At 44.6% G+C, this 14,293-nt stretch overlaps 1 protein-coding gene across 1 annotated transcript; it reads left to right on the forward strand.

Annotated features, from left to right (window-relative positions):
• The first annotated feature begins 11,828 nt into the window (after positions 1 to 11,828).
• On the forward strand, positions 11,829 to 12,801 carry LOC136551929 (tuliposide A-converting enzyme b1, amyloplastic-like). The gene has a single exon (XM_066543457.1). It carries the CDS (start codon positions 11,855 to 11,857, stop codon positions 12,794 to 12,796), a length of 942 nt encoding a protein of 313 aa, XP_066399554.1. The 5' UTR covers positions 11,829 to 11,854; the 3' UTR covers positions 12,797 to 12,801.
• The last annotated feature ends 1,492 nt before the right edge of the window (positions 12,802 to 14,293 follow it).

A 14,293-nucleotide genomic window follows, 5' to 3' on the forward strand; every position in this document is an offset into this window, starting at 1 on the left:
AAAGTTCATATATAAGCCTATCTCAAATTTATAGGGTGGGAAATGAAAATTGATTTTATAGATCATCATACTATATTTCTACTCTGAAACTTATAGCACACTCTTATTCTGCAACTTATAGCACGCTCTTGAACTCGCTTCCCTACACTAGAAATACAATATATAAGTATCTCTCTTATGTGGCTAACAATAGCATACAAATATATTCCATATATAACCATATTAACTTAATTAATATGTGTCCTAAATTATAATTATTAAAATAAATTCAATTCCAAGGAATTCAAACGGGGTAGTGTTATGAGTTTTGCTCTAATGGTCCTCTTTAAAAAAAGTTGGACAGATCTTAAAGCATTTGGATAATTAATTAAAATTAATTTTGTTTTGGATCTGCACTGGGCCAACCTTATCGGTGCCCAACCCAAGCCCAGCTAGCTGCCCACTCAGCCCAGAGTCATTTCTCCTCTTCCTCTCGATCTACACTCATCGGTCATTTGGCGTACACTCGGAACGGGAGGGCGGACGGTGGCGGCGCTTTCCATCCAGCAGAAGACGCTACCTCTGCCGGACGGCCACGCCGCATCCTCCTCCCCGCGGCCTAGCCGATTTGTTTCATGCTTGTGCTCCCATTCTACAGAGACACTCGAAACTTGGAAATGGTGTCCTTCCTTCAAGCCGTGAAAGTAATAATATATATGGTTGGACAACAAAGCGATCAAGATACAACAATCTTACTATACTAGGGGTAGAAGCATTTGATGTTGCCTCAAATAACTTAGATGAGTTCAGTAAGGTCAAGGATTATTTGGGGGCATCATATCAAAGAAGTACAGATCTGACTATGGCTCCGTTCGCTTAGAGAAATTTGGAGGAATCTGAAAAAATTGATGAAAGAAACCATCTATGAACAGTACTTTCTCCGTGTCAGCCGAACGAGGCCTATAGTGGGATTGATCGCCAACCGGTACACAATGAATCATTTAAATTTACTATGGGCTTAGTCCACAATCCACTTGTTGTCAACTATTGGATGATAAACTCAACTCAATTTCCATTAATCATAAGTTGGTTTATATAGAGATTACATGGGGATACAAAGAGATAGGATAGCAAAACTGTAAATAAAGAGACTACAACTCTTAATATTCTAACATCAACAAATGTGCACCTAAAAAAAGTGGAAAAGGTGCATCTAGGAAAAGTGGAAAATGTGCAGGTAATCAGAACATCGACAGCCAAAGGATTAAATCATTTCATCAATCATGGAAAAACAAATGCACCATATGCCGCAAAGAGGGACATAATAGGTGATCATGTCCATGAAGAATAAGTAAATTTAATATTCCTTTGATTTCATCTATAGTCATTTGTTGTTGTATAGGATAATCATACTAAAACATATAAATTTGTAGGCTCCATGAATGTGGAAGGTAGCTTGCAAAGTGAACTCACAAGGGGCTCTGGGCTCTGCTTGATGCTACTTGCCCTTACTTTGATTGTTTTTTTTTTTTGACGAAAAAACTGTGGGGGAGTTCCCCACGGTGATTTTAAAACTTTTATAAAAGAGGCCAACAACAAAAGTTTAGGGAGATACTTACAAAAGAGGGGAGGAGGGAAGGAAGAAGAAGGGAGAGACTACAGAGCTGTACAGACTCAAGGGAGAGCTGTACAGACTCAAGGGAACAACACAGGACTGAGAGCAAGACAAAAAGAATTTACAAAGCATCTAGCCAGAGACTGACTAAAACTCTATCTGAATCTCCTATGCGGTGGGATTGAAGAGCAGCTTCCTCCTTGAAGTTTGCAAGCCATCTGTTGAAGCAAACTTAAATTCCATAAAAAAATCAGCCTATTCCTGATTTTCCAGAGCTCCCAGGCAGCAATGAGAAAAATCTCCATGAAAAAAAAGGTAGACCAGCCAGCTGGTTACTACGTTCAATCTTCCTGTGGATATCGTCATCATTGACCCATTGAATCCCAAGCTTATCCCAGCATTTCTTGGCAAAGTCACATTCAAAGAACAGATGATCGATGGTCTCCTCAACCCCATCATTACACAGCACACATAAGCAATTAGGTTGAACATTAAAGTTTCTTCTTGCAAGCATACTCTTCGTGTTCAGTCTGTCCAGAAGTATTAGCCAGGCCAAGAATTTGACTCTAGGGGTCACCTTGGATTTCCAAACCATGCGAAAAACAGCCGGCGTCTGTACATTCAGGAAGGCCAACTTGTATAGCTTAGCAGCAGTATACGTACCATGTCCCCAACAGAAGATCCTTTGGTCAGGCTCATCCGACAACACAAAAGCTTGGACTAGATTTCTCAAATCATCGAGCTCCAGAGCAGCTGCCTGAGAAATGGGGATATCAAAAAGATAATCCAGGCTACTGGCTGCACTCACTTCTTTCACAGACATGTCTGGGTACTTAGCAAAATGAGCAATGTTAGGAAGCAATTCATCAAGACATTCTCCTGCCCAATTGTCCTTCCAAAATAGGACCGAAGACCCATCCCCAAGCTGACAGGTGGTGATGAAGCCATAGAGATCCTTGAGCCTAAAAACGTCCTTCCACCAAAAGGAGCCAACTTCTCTATGAACATGAGGCACCCTGTTATTATAATGCTTATACCAAACTTGCTGAACCCAGGGGATATCTGCTTTGGAATCAAACTTATGCAACTGTTTCAGAAGCAAGGCATCATTTTGCAGGCATAAATTTTTGAGGCCGAGTCCTCCTTTGTGCTTCGGCCTTTGGGCCAGTGGCCATGCAACCAAATTTCCACCTCGCTTTTTCTCTGAATTTCCTCTCCAGAGACATTGCTTTCTTATCCTATGCACACTATGGATCACTCCTTTATGCAGTTTGAAGGTACTCATAGCATACGTGACCGTGGGAGTGAGTACAGTGTTGATATATTCTACTCTACGTGAGTATGAAAGAAGAGTTGAACATGTAGATAATTTTCTTTCAACTTTGTCCAAAAGTGGAGCAAACTCTTCAATCTTTGGCTTGGTTGTCCCCAGGGGTAAACCCAGATAGGTGAAAGGAAAAGTTCCAATTTGACATCCCAGAGTACCAGCAAGAATCTTCATTTTCTCACTAGAGACATTTATTGGCACAATAAGAGATTTACTGAAGTTCACTACCAATCCTGTGGAAGAAGCAAATGAATTGAGTATGGCTTTGAGACAGAAAAGCTGCCTGGCGTCAGCTTGCATTACTAGCAAGGTGTCATCCGCGTATTGTACTATCGGGAAATCAGAGCCTGGCTGCGGGATGGGAAGCTTCAAAATCCCTCTATCTTTTAAGCCATTGATGATGTACTGAAGAATCTCAGCAGCAAGAACAAACAGTAAAGGCGAAAGAGGGTCGCCCTGCCTTACACCTCTTTTGCAACTAAAGTTTTTCCCCGGAACTCCATTCAGCAGAACCGACGCGGTACCAGAGAATAAGATAGCTTGTACCCAACTGATCCAGCAAGAGGGAAAACCCATCGTAGCAAGCATTTCTAGGATTGCTGAGTGCTCGACCGTGTCAAATGCTTTTGCAAAATCCAGCTTTACAATTACAATCTCCTTCTTTGACTGCTGACATTGGTGTATGTATTCAAAACTCCAGGCCAGGCAGTCCTGAATTGTCCTGTGCCTAATAAAACCGTACTGATTTCTGTTAATGATTTTCAAAATTACTTTCTGGAGCCTCTCTGCCAGGAGCTTAGTGAGCATTTTGACACAACAATTGAGCAATGAAATTGGCCTAAAATCAGAGGCCGTGGTCGGGTTGCTGTGTTTTGGAACAAGCACAATGAAGGAGCCATTGATCGGAGCGAGGTTCACCTTGTTGTCAAAGAAATCGACAAATAGTATGTAAATATCATCTCGGATAATAGGCCAACATTTTTTAATGAAGACCCCCATTGAAACCATTAGGGCCGGGGGCCTTGTCAGCGGGCATAAGTTTTATAGTACTCTCAATTTCAGAAGCCAAGAAAGGAGTAGCCAGACTGTCTAGATCGGCCTCATCAAATACAGGAACCAAAGATCTCAAATCAAATTCCATAGTAACATTGTTGGACAGACCCATTCTATTTTTGAAAGAACACCAGAGATGGTTGGCCTTATCCTCATGATGGATTAAGCAAACCCCGTAATCATCCTGAATCTGGGCAATCAGATTTCTCCTGTAAGATACAGTTGCCATGGAGTGGAAATATTTAGTACATTCATCACCATACTTGATTCTATTAACAGTATTTCTTTGCTTCCAATACAGGTTCTGTTGCTTCAAAAGCTTGCTGAGCTGCAGCTTTACTAATCTTGTCAAGTTCCATTCAGTATTGAAAAGGGTCCTGAAATCCTCAATTGTATCCAGATATAGAATGACCTTGTTGCAATTCTCTATAAGCAGCTTGAGATTCGAGATGCCCTTGCTCCACTGTTTTAAACCATATCTTAACCTTTTGAATTTAGTAGACAGGACTGAAACAATGTTGCCCATATTACCAGTAGTCTTTTCCCAGGAGAGTTTCACAGTGTTGAAGAAGGAGCTGTGAGACGTCCAATAATTCTCAAAACGAAAAATATTAGACTTAGGAATTTTTGTACCAATTGAAATCTTGCATGGAACATGATCTGAGGTGGGCCTAGCCAATGGAGTAACCATAGTATTTGGAAAATCAGAAGTCCAATTAACTGAAGTAAAAAACCAGTCTAATTGTTCCAGTAAAGGATTGGCCTGCATATTACTCCAGGTAAAAGCCCTACCTTTCAAGGGCAATTCAACAAGGCCCAGGTGATCAATGACATCATTAAAAATCTGAGTGTCCTGAAAGTTGCCACCACTTCTATTTCTGTTTTCTAAAGATCTATAGAAGTTAAAATCCCCAAGCAAAATCCAATTGATCCCATCCTGAATATCCAGATTTCTTAACCAAGAAACAAAAGTAGATCGAGCTGGTTCCGAACAGGGGCCATACACTGTGGTAAGATTCCAAATATTTATATCAACTCTAGAGGAGAAACAGACTGAGATAGCAAATGGCTGAGTTTCAATAACTGAACCATCAAAGAGACTACCATTCCACCCTACTAGGATGCCTCTAGAGGCACCAACAGACGGTGCATAAATAAACTTGTCAAATTTCTTTGGAGCAAAATTTCTGATGAAGGCAGAATCAAAGCATTCTTTCTTGGTTTCTTGAAAACAGAAAATTTCACAGCTACTTTCATCAATTTTGTTTCTAATCACGGGCCATTTTTCAGCAGCGTTGATTCCTCTAACATTCCAACATAGTATGTTCCACGATCGATTCATTGGGGAAACCATCATAAAGGGGCAAAATAAGATGACCTTCACAGAAGGACATTAATAAAGCATCCAGGGCTAAGAGTAGCATAAAACCCACACACTTAACACAGTCGTACATCACACAGGACATAATAAGATAGTAGGGTTCCAGAGCCGACATCAACCACCAAGCAAAATAAAAGATGAGACCCATCATTAATTCTGGTCATCTCCATGCCCTTGCATAAGGGCGTCCTCCGAGTGCTCCTCAGGAGACACTCCACATATCACTCGCCACTCTTGGAGGTTGTCGAGGGGGATTGGGTTAGCTGCTTCACTTGCATCCTTGGGGGGATCGTCGAGATCAATCACCGTCTTCTTCCTACGCTTGGACGCCGGCTCTTTGATCCTGACAACATTATAGCCATCCACCGCCTCCGGGTTCAAGCGAGAACTCCTTCGAACTATGGTGTCCACAAGAGGGGTTTTAGAACCCGGCCTCCTGGAAACCACAGTTGGGATGGAAATAGGCCCAACAGCAGCCTGAACTTGGGCAGAAGCTACTTCTCCAAACAAAGACACCCAAAGCCTGATAAGAATGCAGCCCATGACTGGCTGAACCGGAAAGATGGCTTTCTGGATATCCTCCTTCCATTCTTTGACCTTGGTGAGCGGCAGCACACTATCCTGGGATCTTCTGACAAGCCATGAGGACGAACGATGGTATGGTTAGCTGCTTTGCCCTGTCAGACAACACCACTCCCGAATCATCCGAGGAGACAGAACCACCACTATCCTGGATTCCAGCCAATATTTCTTCCACGGTCAGATGAATGTCAGGGCCTGTTGCCCTCAGATAATTTGCAGACTGATCGAAGGAGATCGAATCCTGAGGCTGCTCTGGGTGCTGAGGCACCTAGTTTTCCACCACGTCAACGTCCATCTGATCATCATCAACCTCTTGATCAACTGCTATGTTGTTGCCCAGGTTTTCTTGGGTGCTTAGCAGGGGCCCCTCTGTTTCAGTTGTAGTGGTGCAAAGAATCGCCGCCTCGTCGGAGTCCGACGATTGCTTTTCCCGAGGAGGAGTGAACGCACCCTCCAATGAATGCGACGATTAATTCCTATTGGCCCCCCTATTCAGCGGGTACTTGGGCTTCCAACAAGGCCTTGGGCTGGATTCAGTGTGGCAAAGCAGAGGATATTTGGGCTTCCAACGAAGCCGCCGTTTAGACTTATTCAAACATTGCCTGGCCCGATGGCCATAATTATAACAACTTAAACACCGGACAGGAAATCGAAACGCTCGGCTGAGGTGGCCAAGCCGAAAACATTTCGAGCACCGCGCATAATTAAGCGGAGATAACTCCCTGCCACCTGGATTAATGATATGCTCATTAAGGCGAGCCAGAATTCAAATCTTCAGAGTAAACAACCTTTTTCAGAGCTGGTTTTAGGGGCAAAGGCGGCCCCTGGCTAGCAGACTGAGCTGAACTGTCCTCTGAATGAACTGAATTGAACTGTCCAAAACCAATTTCTGAAGAACCAACAACAAAAGGCTGGAGAACGAATCCTGGGGATCAACTGAAACTTTAAACGACCCGAAGAAGATCAACTGGGCCTTAGGAAGAACTGGCTCACATTTCTTGACCGGGGAAGCAAGAACGATCTGAGGTGTAAAACGGACTTTCTTAACAGCAGAGGACTGAGATTTAGCATTCCGCTTCTGGCTTTTAGAAAGAACAGTTGTCCATTTCTTGGCCTCTTCCTCCTCCCACAAACGTTTTTCACGTTCCCAGTGGGGGAACACCATTGCTCCACTAGATGAAAATAGACATCAAACGAATTCGCAATGACTCTTCTCAAAGCATACACAAATAAACCCACATCTTTGCAGGATGCCGAGAAGCAGGTAATGATTGTGACTGAGCTCTAGCACATGAAACTTAGAAGCAAGACCCCCCAGACACGATTGCAGAGCCAAAGCAACACTCTCTTCCATGAGACGGAAGGGATAGCGACGGAACGTAGCCAGCAAGAAAAACGAGCCACTCGGGCTAGAGGAGTCATGGTGCACCTGAATGCCGAAGCGCCGCCAAACTTCAAACTCGAACTCCTTGCCAGCTACGAAATCCATTTGTTCCGCCAGGAAGAATGGCGTCGACGAAATCCCAGCGCACGGGCAGCCCCGTGCGCGCCTCCTCGTAGTAGAAGATGAAGCCGGCCTTGCCCCACACGTGGCAGTCGATCCCGCCGGCGACGCAGCGGCCCTAGGTACTCGGCGCCACCACGGCGGTGGCACGCCGACGGGGAAGCGCTCGATGCGGCACGCCGAGGAGTCGCCAATGAACCCACTTCCGGGCGTTACCACTTGATCTTGATGGTGTTTTGATTGTTTTACTTCGATTGTTCTAAAAGGAAGAGCTTGCTGGCGCCGCATAATTTGTTTTTTTTAGGTTGAGTCTCGAGTGGATCGAGATATGGTGTTCAATCTGCACCTGTGGTTTTGTCAACGTTGCTGTCTGCGATCGATGCCATTAAGCGATGGGTGTTTAGTACTCCTAACATACCAGGATACAGTGAAAACGCCTGATGAGAAACTATATGAATAGCGTGTTTTGTACTACACTGCGTTATGCATTTGTTTGAAATTGATTTTGTCAACATGGAAAAGAGAATGATTTTTCTAGAAGGATAGCAGCATATTCATGTTTGGATCAGCTGGAAAGTTAGCCAAGAATGGGAAGAGGGAAAGATGAGAAACAAGAACACGAAAATCACAGACACAAGTGATGAATCCCAAAGGACAACTTGAGGTAAGGACCTCACTTCCCACTCGAATCACAGGTTCACAATCTCCACTAGACACAAATTTGTTCATCTGTGGACCTAATGAGCAAGACCTAGGAGAGGGAAAAGACCTAGAGAGTTAAAATAAAAATGCTCAAGAGGTAAGGCTGGTTGGATCAGCCCCTCCCCACCTCCCCCCCCCCCCCCCCCCCCCCCCATTTATGGGGGCTACTACACATGACCAACTTCCATAGATATTTTAAGCCGAACCACTTACTCCGGGGGTGTGAGCATTTCATCATCTCATGTTTCTGGTAACATTGGTTGTGTAGTGTTACTCTAAACTTGCTTTGAAAAGTCTTATGTATTTGAAAAAATCACTTGTGAAGACTATCTAATGTTTTGATTAGGAGAAAGCGCCGCCGCCGTCCGCCCTCCCGTTATGAGTGTATGCCAAATGACCGCGTGACTGCAGATCGAGATCGAGGAAGAAAGAGGAGAAATGACTCCGGCCTAAATGGGCTGCAGCTAGGTTTTGGTTGGGCACGGATAGGGCTGGTCCAGTCCAGATCCATAATGAAATTAATTTTAGTTAATTATTCTGGCACTTTAAGATCCGTGCAACTTTTAAAAGAGGACCACTGGAGCAAAAATCTAGTGTTATTTATAATTTGATTGATCGGTCATCTACTCGTCATCCTCTTCAGTTGCTTTGACTACCGGTTCGTGCGGCTTCTTTCATAAGTCACCCCTCATCCCCTCCGACTTGAGCTCAAGGTGTCGATCGTGGTTATCTCCTCCATCTTGTGCATCTTCTTGCTCGAGTCACTCCATCAGACGCCAAGTCCCTCTCCCCACTGGCCTCCCAGGGCTACTCAACCACAAGCTTATGCTCGATTCTAAGAGAAAGTATAACAATTAGCCACGTTAGTAAGTACTTTTGCTAATATGGAGGAGAGATGCGAGCAGAGAGAAGACTTTGGCTCCATGCAAGCAACAAGTTAAGCATGAGAGCCTATGCAGCGGTGGACCTACATAGCAAGTGGATGTGGGGGGGGGGGGGGGGGGGGTAAGAAAGAGAATATGAGACATAGATAAAAAGTAGCACAACACAATAATAAAACTTTTTATAGACAAATAAAAATAATTATTATATAGTTTAGCGCTTTCGGTTTGACTTATAGCCAAACACCGTTTGCTCTATTATTATGCTTGCTCTAACCTCTCCACCAACCAAAGCGATCCCAAGGACCCATTAGGCTTGCTCTAACCTCTTCACCAACCACAGTGATCCCAAGGAACCAGCACAACGTCGATGTCGCACTACTCAGTGTTTCTAATGCGCACACAAAAATAAAATATTCTCCTTCAGTCCTCCCCCATATCTCTACTTTTAAATATAAGACCTTAACTAGGACATGTAGGTTACTACATGCAACAAAGTGTAAGCAACCAAACACAATTTTATCAAATATGGTTTGCTTGTGCAGAACAACCAAACACCAAGATATTGTATATGTTTATGCTTGCTTAGGTTATGCTACATACAGTCTAATGCAAGCAACCAATTAAACCCTAAGGGTGTGTTTGGCTGTGTAGCTAGCACCCATGTGTTTGGTTGTGTAGCTAGCACCCAATCTAGACTCCAGGAATGCAATTTAGCTTTGTTTGGTTGCCTATTTTTCGCCAATAGCTAGGCCTAGATATGCACCAACCATCCCTTGGCCTGGCTACCTAGAAACGATCAACTCCCCCATTTTCGCGGAGCCTGGCTTGTATACGTGCGAGGCCTGATTTCACGCACCTTCTTTTGCTCCACTGTTGCTATGTCGTTGGCGTGCCCCCTGCTGACCGCCACTAGATCCGCGCTCCGCCTCTACACCGTCAGTCCTACTCATGGATCCGTCTCCGTGTCTCCTCCGCCTCGCCGAGCTCCGTCTTCAACGCCACTGCGCTTGCGCCATTGTATCCACCCTACGCTCACATTCACGCATCCGAATCCCCAGTATGCATGCACCGTATGCCAATCGCAGGAGGCCACTCGTGACAGTTGGTTAAAATCCATCTCGCATCGCCCCTAGAGCTCCATCTTCACCTCCCCCCACCGCGTGCTGCATGCTTGTGCCTGCGTCTCCACCATAGACCCACACTCGAGCCTCCATGCCCTCGGCCTACACGCGTTGTCTATCCATTGTCGGAGGTCGTGCCCGCCTGGGTCTGGGTGAGACAGCGTAGAAGAGAGCCGACGCAGCTGTGGAGGCCCATCGCAACAAGAGATGAGGGAGGGGCTGATTTCAACTAAAACCTACCTTCACTTGGAAGAGATGATCCTATCCAAGCTAGCTAAATAATCAAACATGATCTAGATAAGTCAGGCTTCACTAGTACGAGTAAACCAAACACAAACCTCTTGTATTGCTAGAACTAGTGAGGCCAGATCTCAAACATTAATCAAACACACCTGAAGTGAATTAGTCATCTATCTCTGAAAGATGCATTCAAGTGTCTAAGCAGGTAGTTTTTTTAGGGTTTTGCACTTGGATCTCTTCTATAGCAATGAATCATAGCTCATTTTATCACAGTTATTCAATCAAAATTAGAAATAAATAAATTGATAATATTGCGCATATGACTTAATTATAACTACCTATGAACACACATAAGCACGTCTTTATATATATATATATATATATATATATATATATATATATATATATATATATATATATATATATATATATATATATATATATATATATATATATAATAATAACTTATTTTATAGCCACCTTGATTTACGATAATATTTGTACAAATTTATGATAACATGAATATGCATTTACGATACTCGTGTTACTACCACTCACGGTGATATTTACGATAATGTTATAGTAAATCACTTAGTAAGGAGTTACTGTAATCTCGTAAATTAGCATGATAATTATCGTAACTCAAAGTGGCCACAGAATAAGCTATTCTATAGCCAGCTATATATATATAAAAATGCTTACAGTTCAAGCGAACACACATAAGCACGTCTTATATATATCTCTATAAATGCTTACAGTTCAAACGAAAGTACGAAACCTCGTACTAAGTCTCGTACATGCTCTAAGGAAATAAATCTGTAAGTTCTATAGCTGACTGTATGTTGTGTCATAGTAGCATAAGAATATACAAGGAAAATTACATCTTTGACACCAGAGGAAACATGCCAAACTAACGGTAACTTAAGAGTGATTTGATCATGTAAACAGTATGTCAATTGCTGAGGCTAACGAGTGACAGCGATCAACTAGACTTGTTCGGCTGAGCAAGAAGCCGGCTTGTTCAGCTTGTTTTTTCAACCGGGACAGTGTTTTTCTCTCACAACAAACCAGCATAAATAGTATTTTTTCTTATGAACAGTACTTTTTACGGTCCAGCTCTGGAAAGATCTATCTAGGTTGACATCAGGGATTACGCACCATGCAGGTCATGTTCTCTCCCCTAAGGGCAGTCCCAATGCTAGAAACTACGTATAGTTTCTATACCTATTAATTTCCTAATAAGTTATACCGCAAAGAATAAAATAGAAGTTCTGTCCCCAAGAATTATCGTAAAGCTACGCTGGTTTGCCAAAACGCGCCGGCAAGTCTGTTTTCACGTCCGATGTCTTCAAGTGCAACTTGCAGGACAACAAGCATTAAAACCAGCTGATCGATCTGAGGCTTAAACCATTTACGACGCTGAGCTAGGAGCTAGCCAAGAGCCTAATACAACACGTCAGGTAGCCATGGAACCGGACGCCGATGAGGTGGTGTTCGACGCCCCGGGTTACTTCTGTATGTACAAGAGCGGCAAGGTAGTTCGTATCAGCCAACCGGTTGTGGCCGCGGGCGTCGACGATACAAGCGGCGTCTCCTCTAAGGACATCGTCCTCGATGCCGACACCGGCCTCTCCGTGCGCCTCTTCCTTCCCAAGCGTCAAGGACCTTCCGGCAAGAAGCTGCCCGTCCTCGTATACTTCCACGGCGGCGGGTTCCTCATTGGGTCCGCGAAGTTCGCCATGTACCATAATTACCTCACCTCCCTTGCGTCCGCGGCCGGCGTCCTCGCGGTGTCCGTCAACTACCGCCTGGCGCCCGAGCACCAGCTCCCCGCGGCCTACGACGACTGCTGGACCGCGCTCCAGTGGGCGGCGTCCGCGCAGGACGACTGGATCGCCGAGCACGGCGACACGGACCGCGTCTTCGTCGCTGGCGACAGCGCCGGCGGCAACATCGTCCACAACGTGCTGATGAAGGCGTCGTCGTCTGCGGACAACGGCGCGCCGAGGATCGAGGGCGCGGTCTTTCTCCACGCCTTCTTCGGCGGCAGCACGGCTATCGATGGGGAGCCGGAGCGCGCGGTCGCGATAGCGGAGAAGGTGTGGACGTTCGCGTGCCGCGACGCGGCCGACGGCGCGGACGACCCCAGGATCAACCCGACCGCGCCGGGCGCGCCGGCGCTGGAGCGCCTCGGGTGCGAGCGGGTGCTGGTGTGCGCCGCGGAGAAGGACTGGCTGGCGGCGAGGGACCGTGCGTACTACGAGGCCCTGGCGGGCAGCGCGTGGCCCGGGAGCGCGGAGTGGCTCCAGTCCAGCGGCGAGGAGCACGTCTTCTTCGTGATGAAGCCCGAGTGCGACAACGCCAAGCAGTTGATGGACCGCGTCGTGGCCTTCATTGCCGGGGCCTGACTTGCTCCGTGGGCCTTCGAAAACATTGGATTGGAACGCACGAGATTTTCTTTCACCGCCTCACAGGGGTTGAATAGTATACAATTCGTGGCCCGGGTACAATAATATATATTATTATGGACTACAAGCTATTTGATCATCAAGAGAAAATTGCCTGTTTGGCCCAAAAGAAAATATGGTTTCCTTTTGGCCCTTTATTTTTTGAACTTATCAATGAGGCATAAAAACTATATTCAGTTACTTATATGGCGTTCACTCTGCTAGAGTGTACCGTTAGTTTTTCCATCGGAAGGTATGCAAAATATCTAAAATGCCCTTGTTTCCTTTATTTCCCCTTCTGTTTCTCACGCTCGAAAGGAAAAGAGAAGCCCGAGCGGCGCGGCGCACGTATGGAGGAAGACGGTGCCGACAGGCTCTTCGTCCACCCATCCGATGTTGTTGATGACAATGAGGATAATAGTGAGGATGAAAATGAGTTATAGAGTATGAAGGGTCTGTTTGGCACAACTCAGCTTCACAAGTAGCTTTTTTAGTGAAGCTGAGCTATTTTGAAAAAAAAATGTTTGGCAAACAGGCCCGAAGTATGGGATGAGGATGAGATGCCATGCAATGACTCCGAAGTATGGGATGAGGATGAGATGCCATGCAATGACTCCAAATGTAGAATATGGTCCATTGCCGATGTATAAACATTGCCAATGTGTAACATTTGTAGGTCAAGAAGTGGGTCAGGTCACCCGAAAGCACTTTCTGTCGCTACACACATAGATCAACCTGTGAAGGCTAAAGGCAAAAGCATGGTGAAACCCACAAGGAAGAAGCAAGGGCTAGATCAAAAGGACATTGACTTTCCAAAGGTGCCACTTGATAGCTCATCAATGGGTACAAGAAGGAAAACATGACAACCTACCAGCCCTGCAATGGTGAGTACAAGAAACCAAAGAAGGCTCAGCATTTGATTTCTAATATGCATGTTGAATCGAGTTGGTGTATGTGAGTTCAATGTATGTTTGAGATCTCATTTATGTGAGCTTATGTGTGTACCTTATTTATGTGAGACTGAACCTTGCTAATGTACACGTTGGTGGATTTGTGAACAAATTTACATGTGCTTTATGCATCTGTGAATTGCAATGCATTTGTGAAAATTTTATGCATTTGATAAGCTAATTCTATTGCAATGTATATGTGTACCTTACTATGTACTGCTTTCATGTTAAAAAATAACATATTTTTTTATTTTATGCAACTATGAAAACTTAAAACTTTGTGCAATATTGCTTCAAATCTAACACAAACAAACTGAACTCTTGCACTTCATTGATTTTTTGCCAGGGGTAAAATGGTCATTTTACCACTCATTAACACCAACAAGTGCCTAAACTAACAGAAGGGCCATATAGGTAACTAAATATAGTTTTTGGACCTCGTAGGTAAGTTTAAAAAAAGGGCCAAGAAAGAAAGCCAAACTCTTTCGGAGGCCAAGCAAGTAATTTT

The sequence above is a fragment of the Miscanthus floridulus genome, chromosome 4 (assembly GCF_019320115.1).
Source record: "Miscanthus floridulus cultivar M001 chromosome 4, ASM1932011v1, whole genome shotgun sequence".
NCBI lineage: Eukaryota > Viridiplantae > Streptophyta > Magnoliopsida > Poales > Poaceae > Miscanthus > Miscanthus floridulus.

Excerpts from the sequence above, each read along its gene's own strand:
- LOC136551929 (XM_066543457.1), top strand. The coding sequence starts at position 11,855 with ATGGAACCGGACGCCGATGAGGTGGTGTTCGACGCCCCGGGTTACTTC.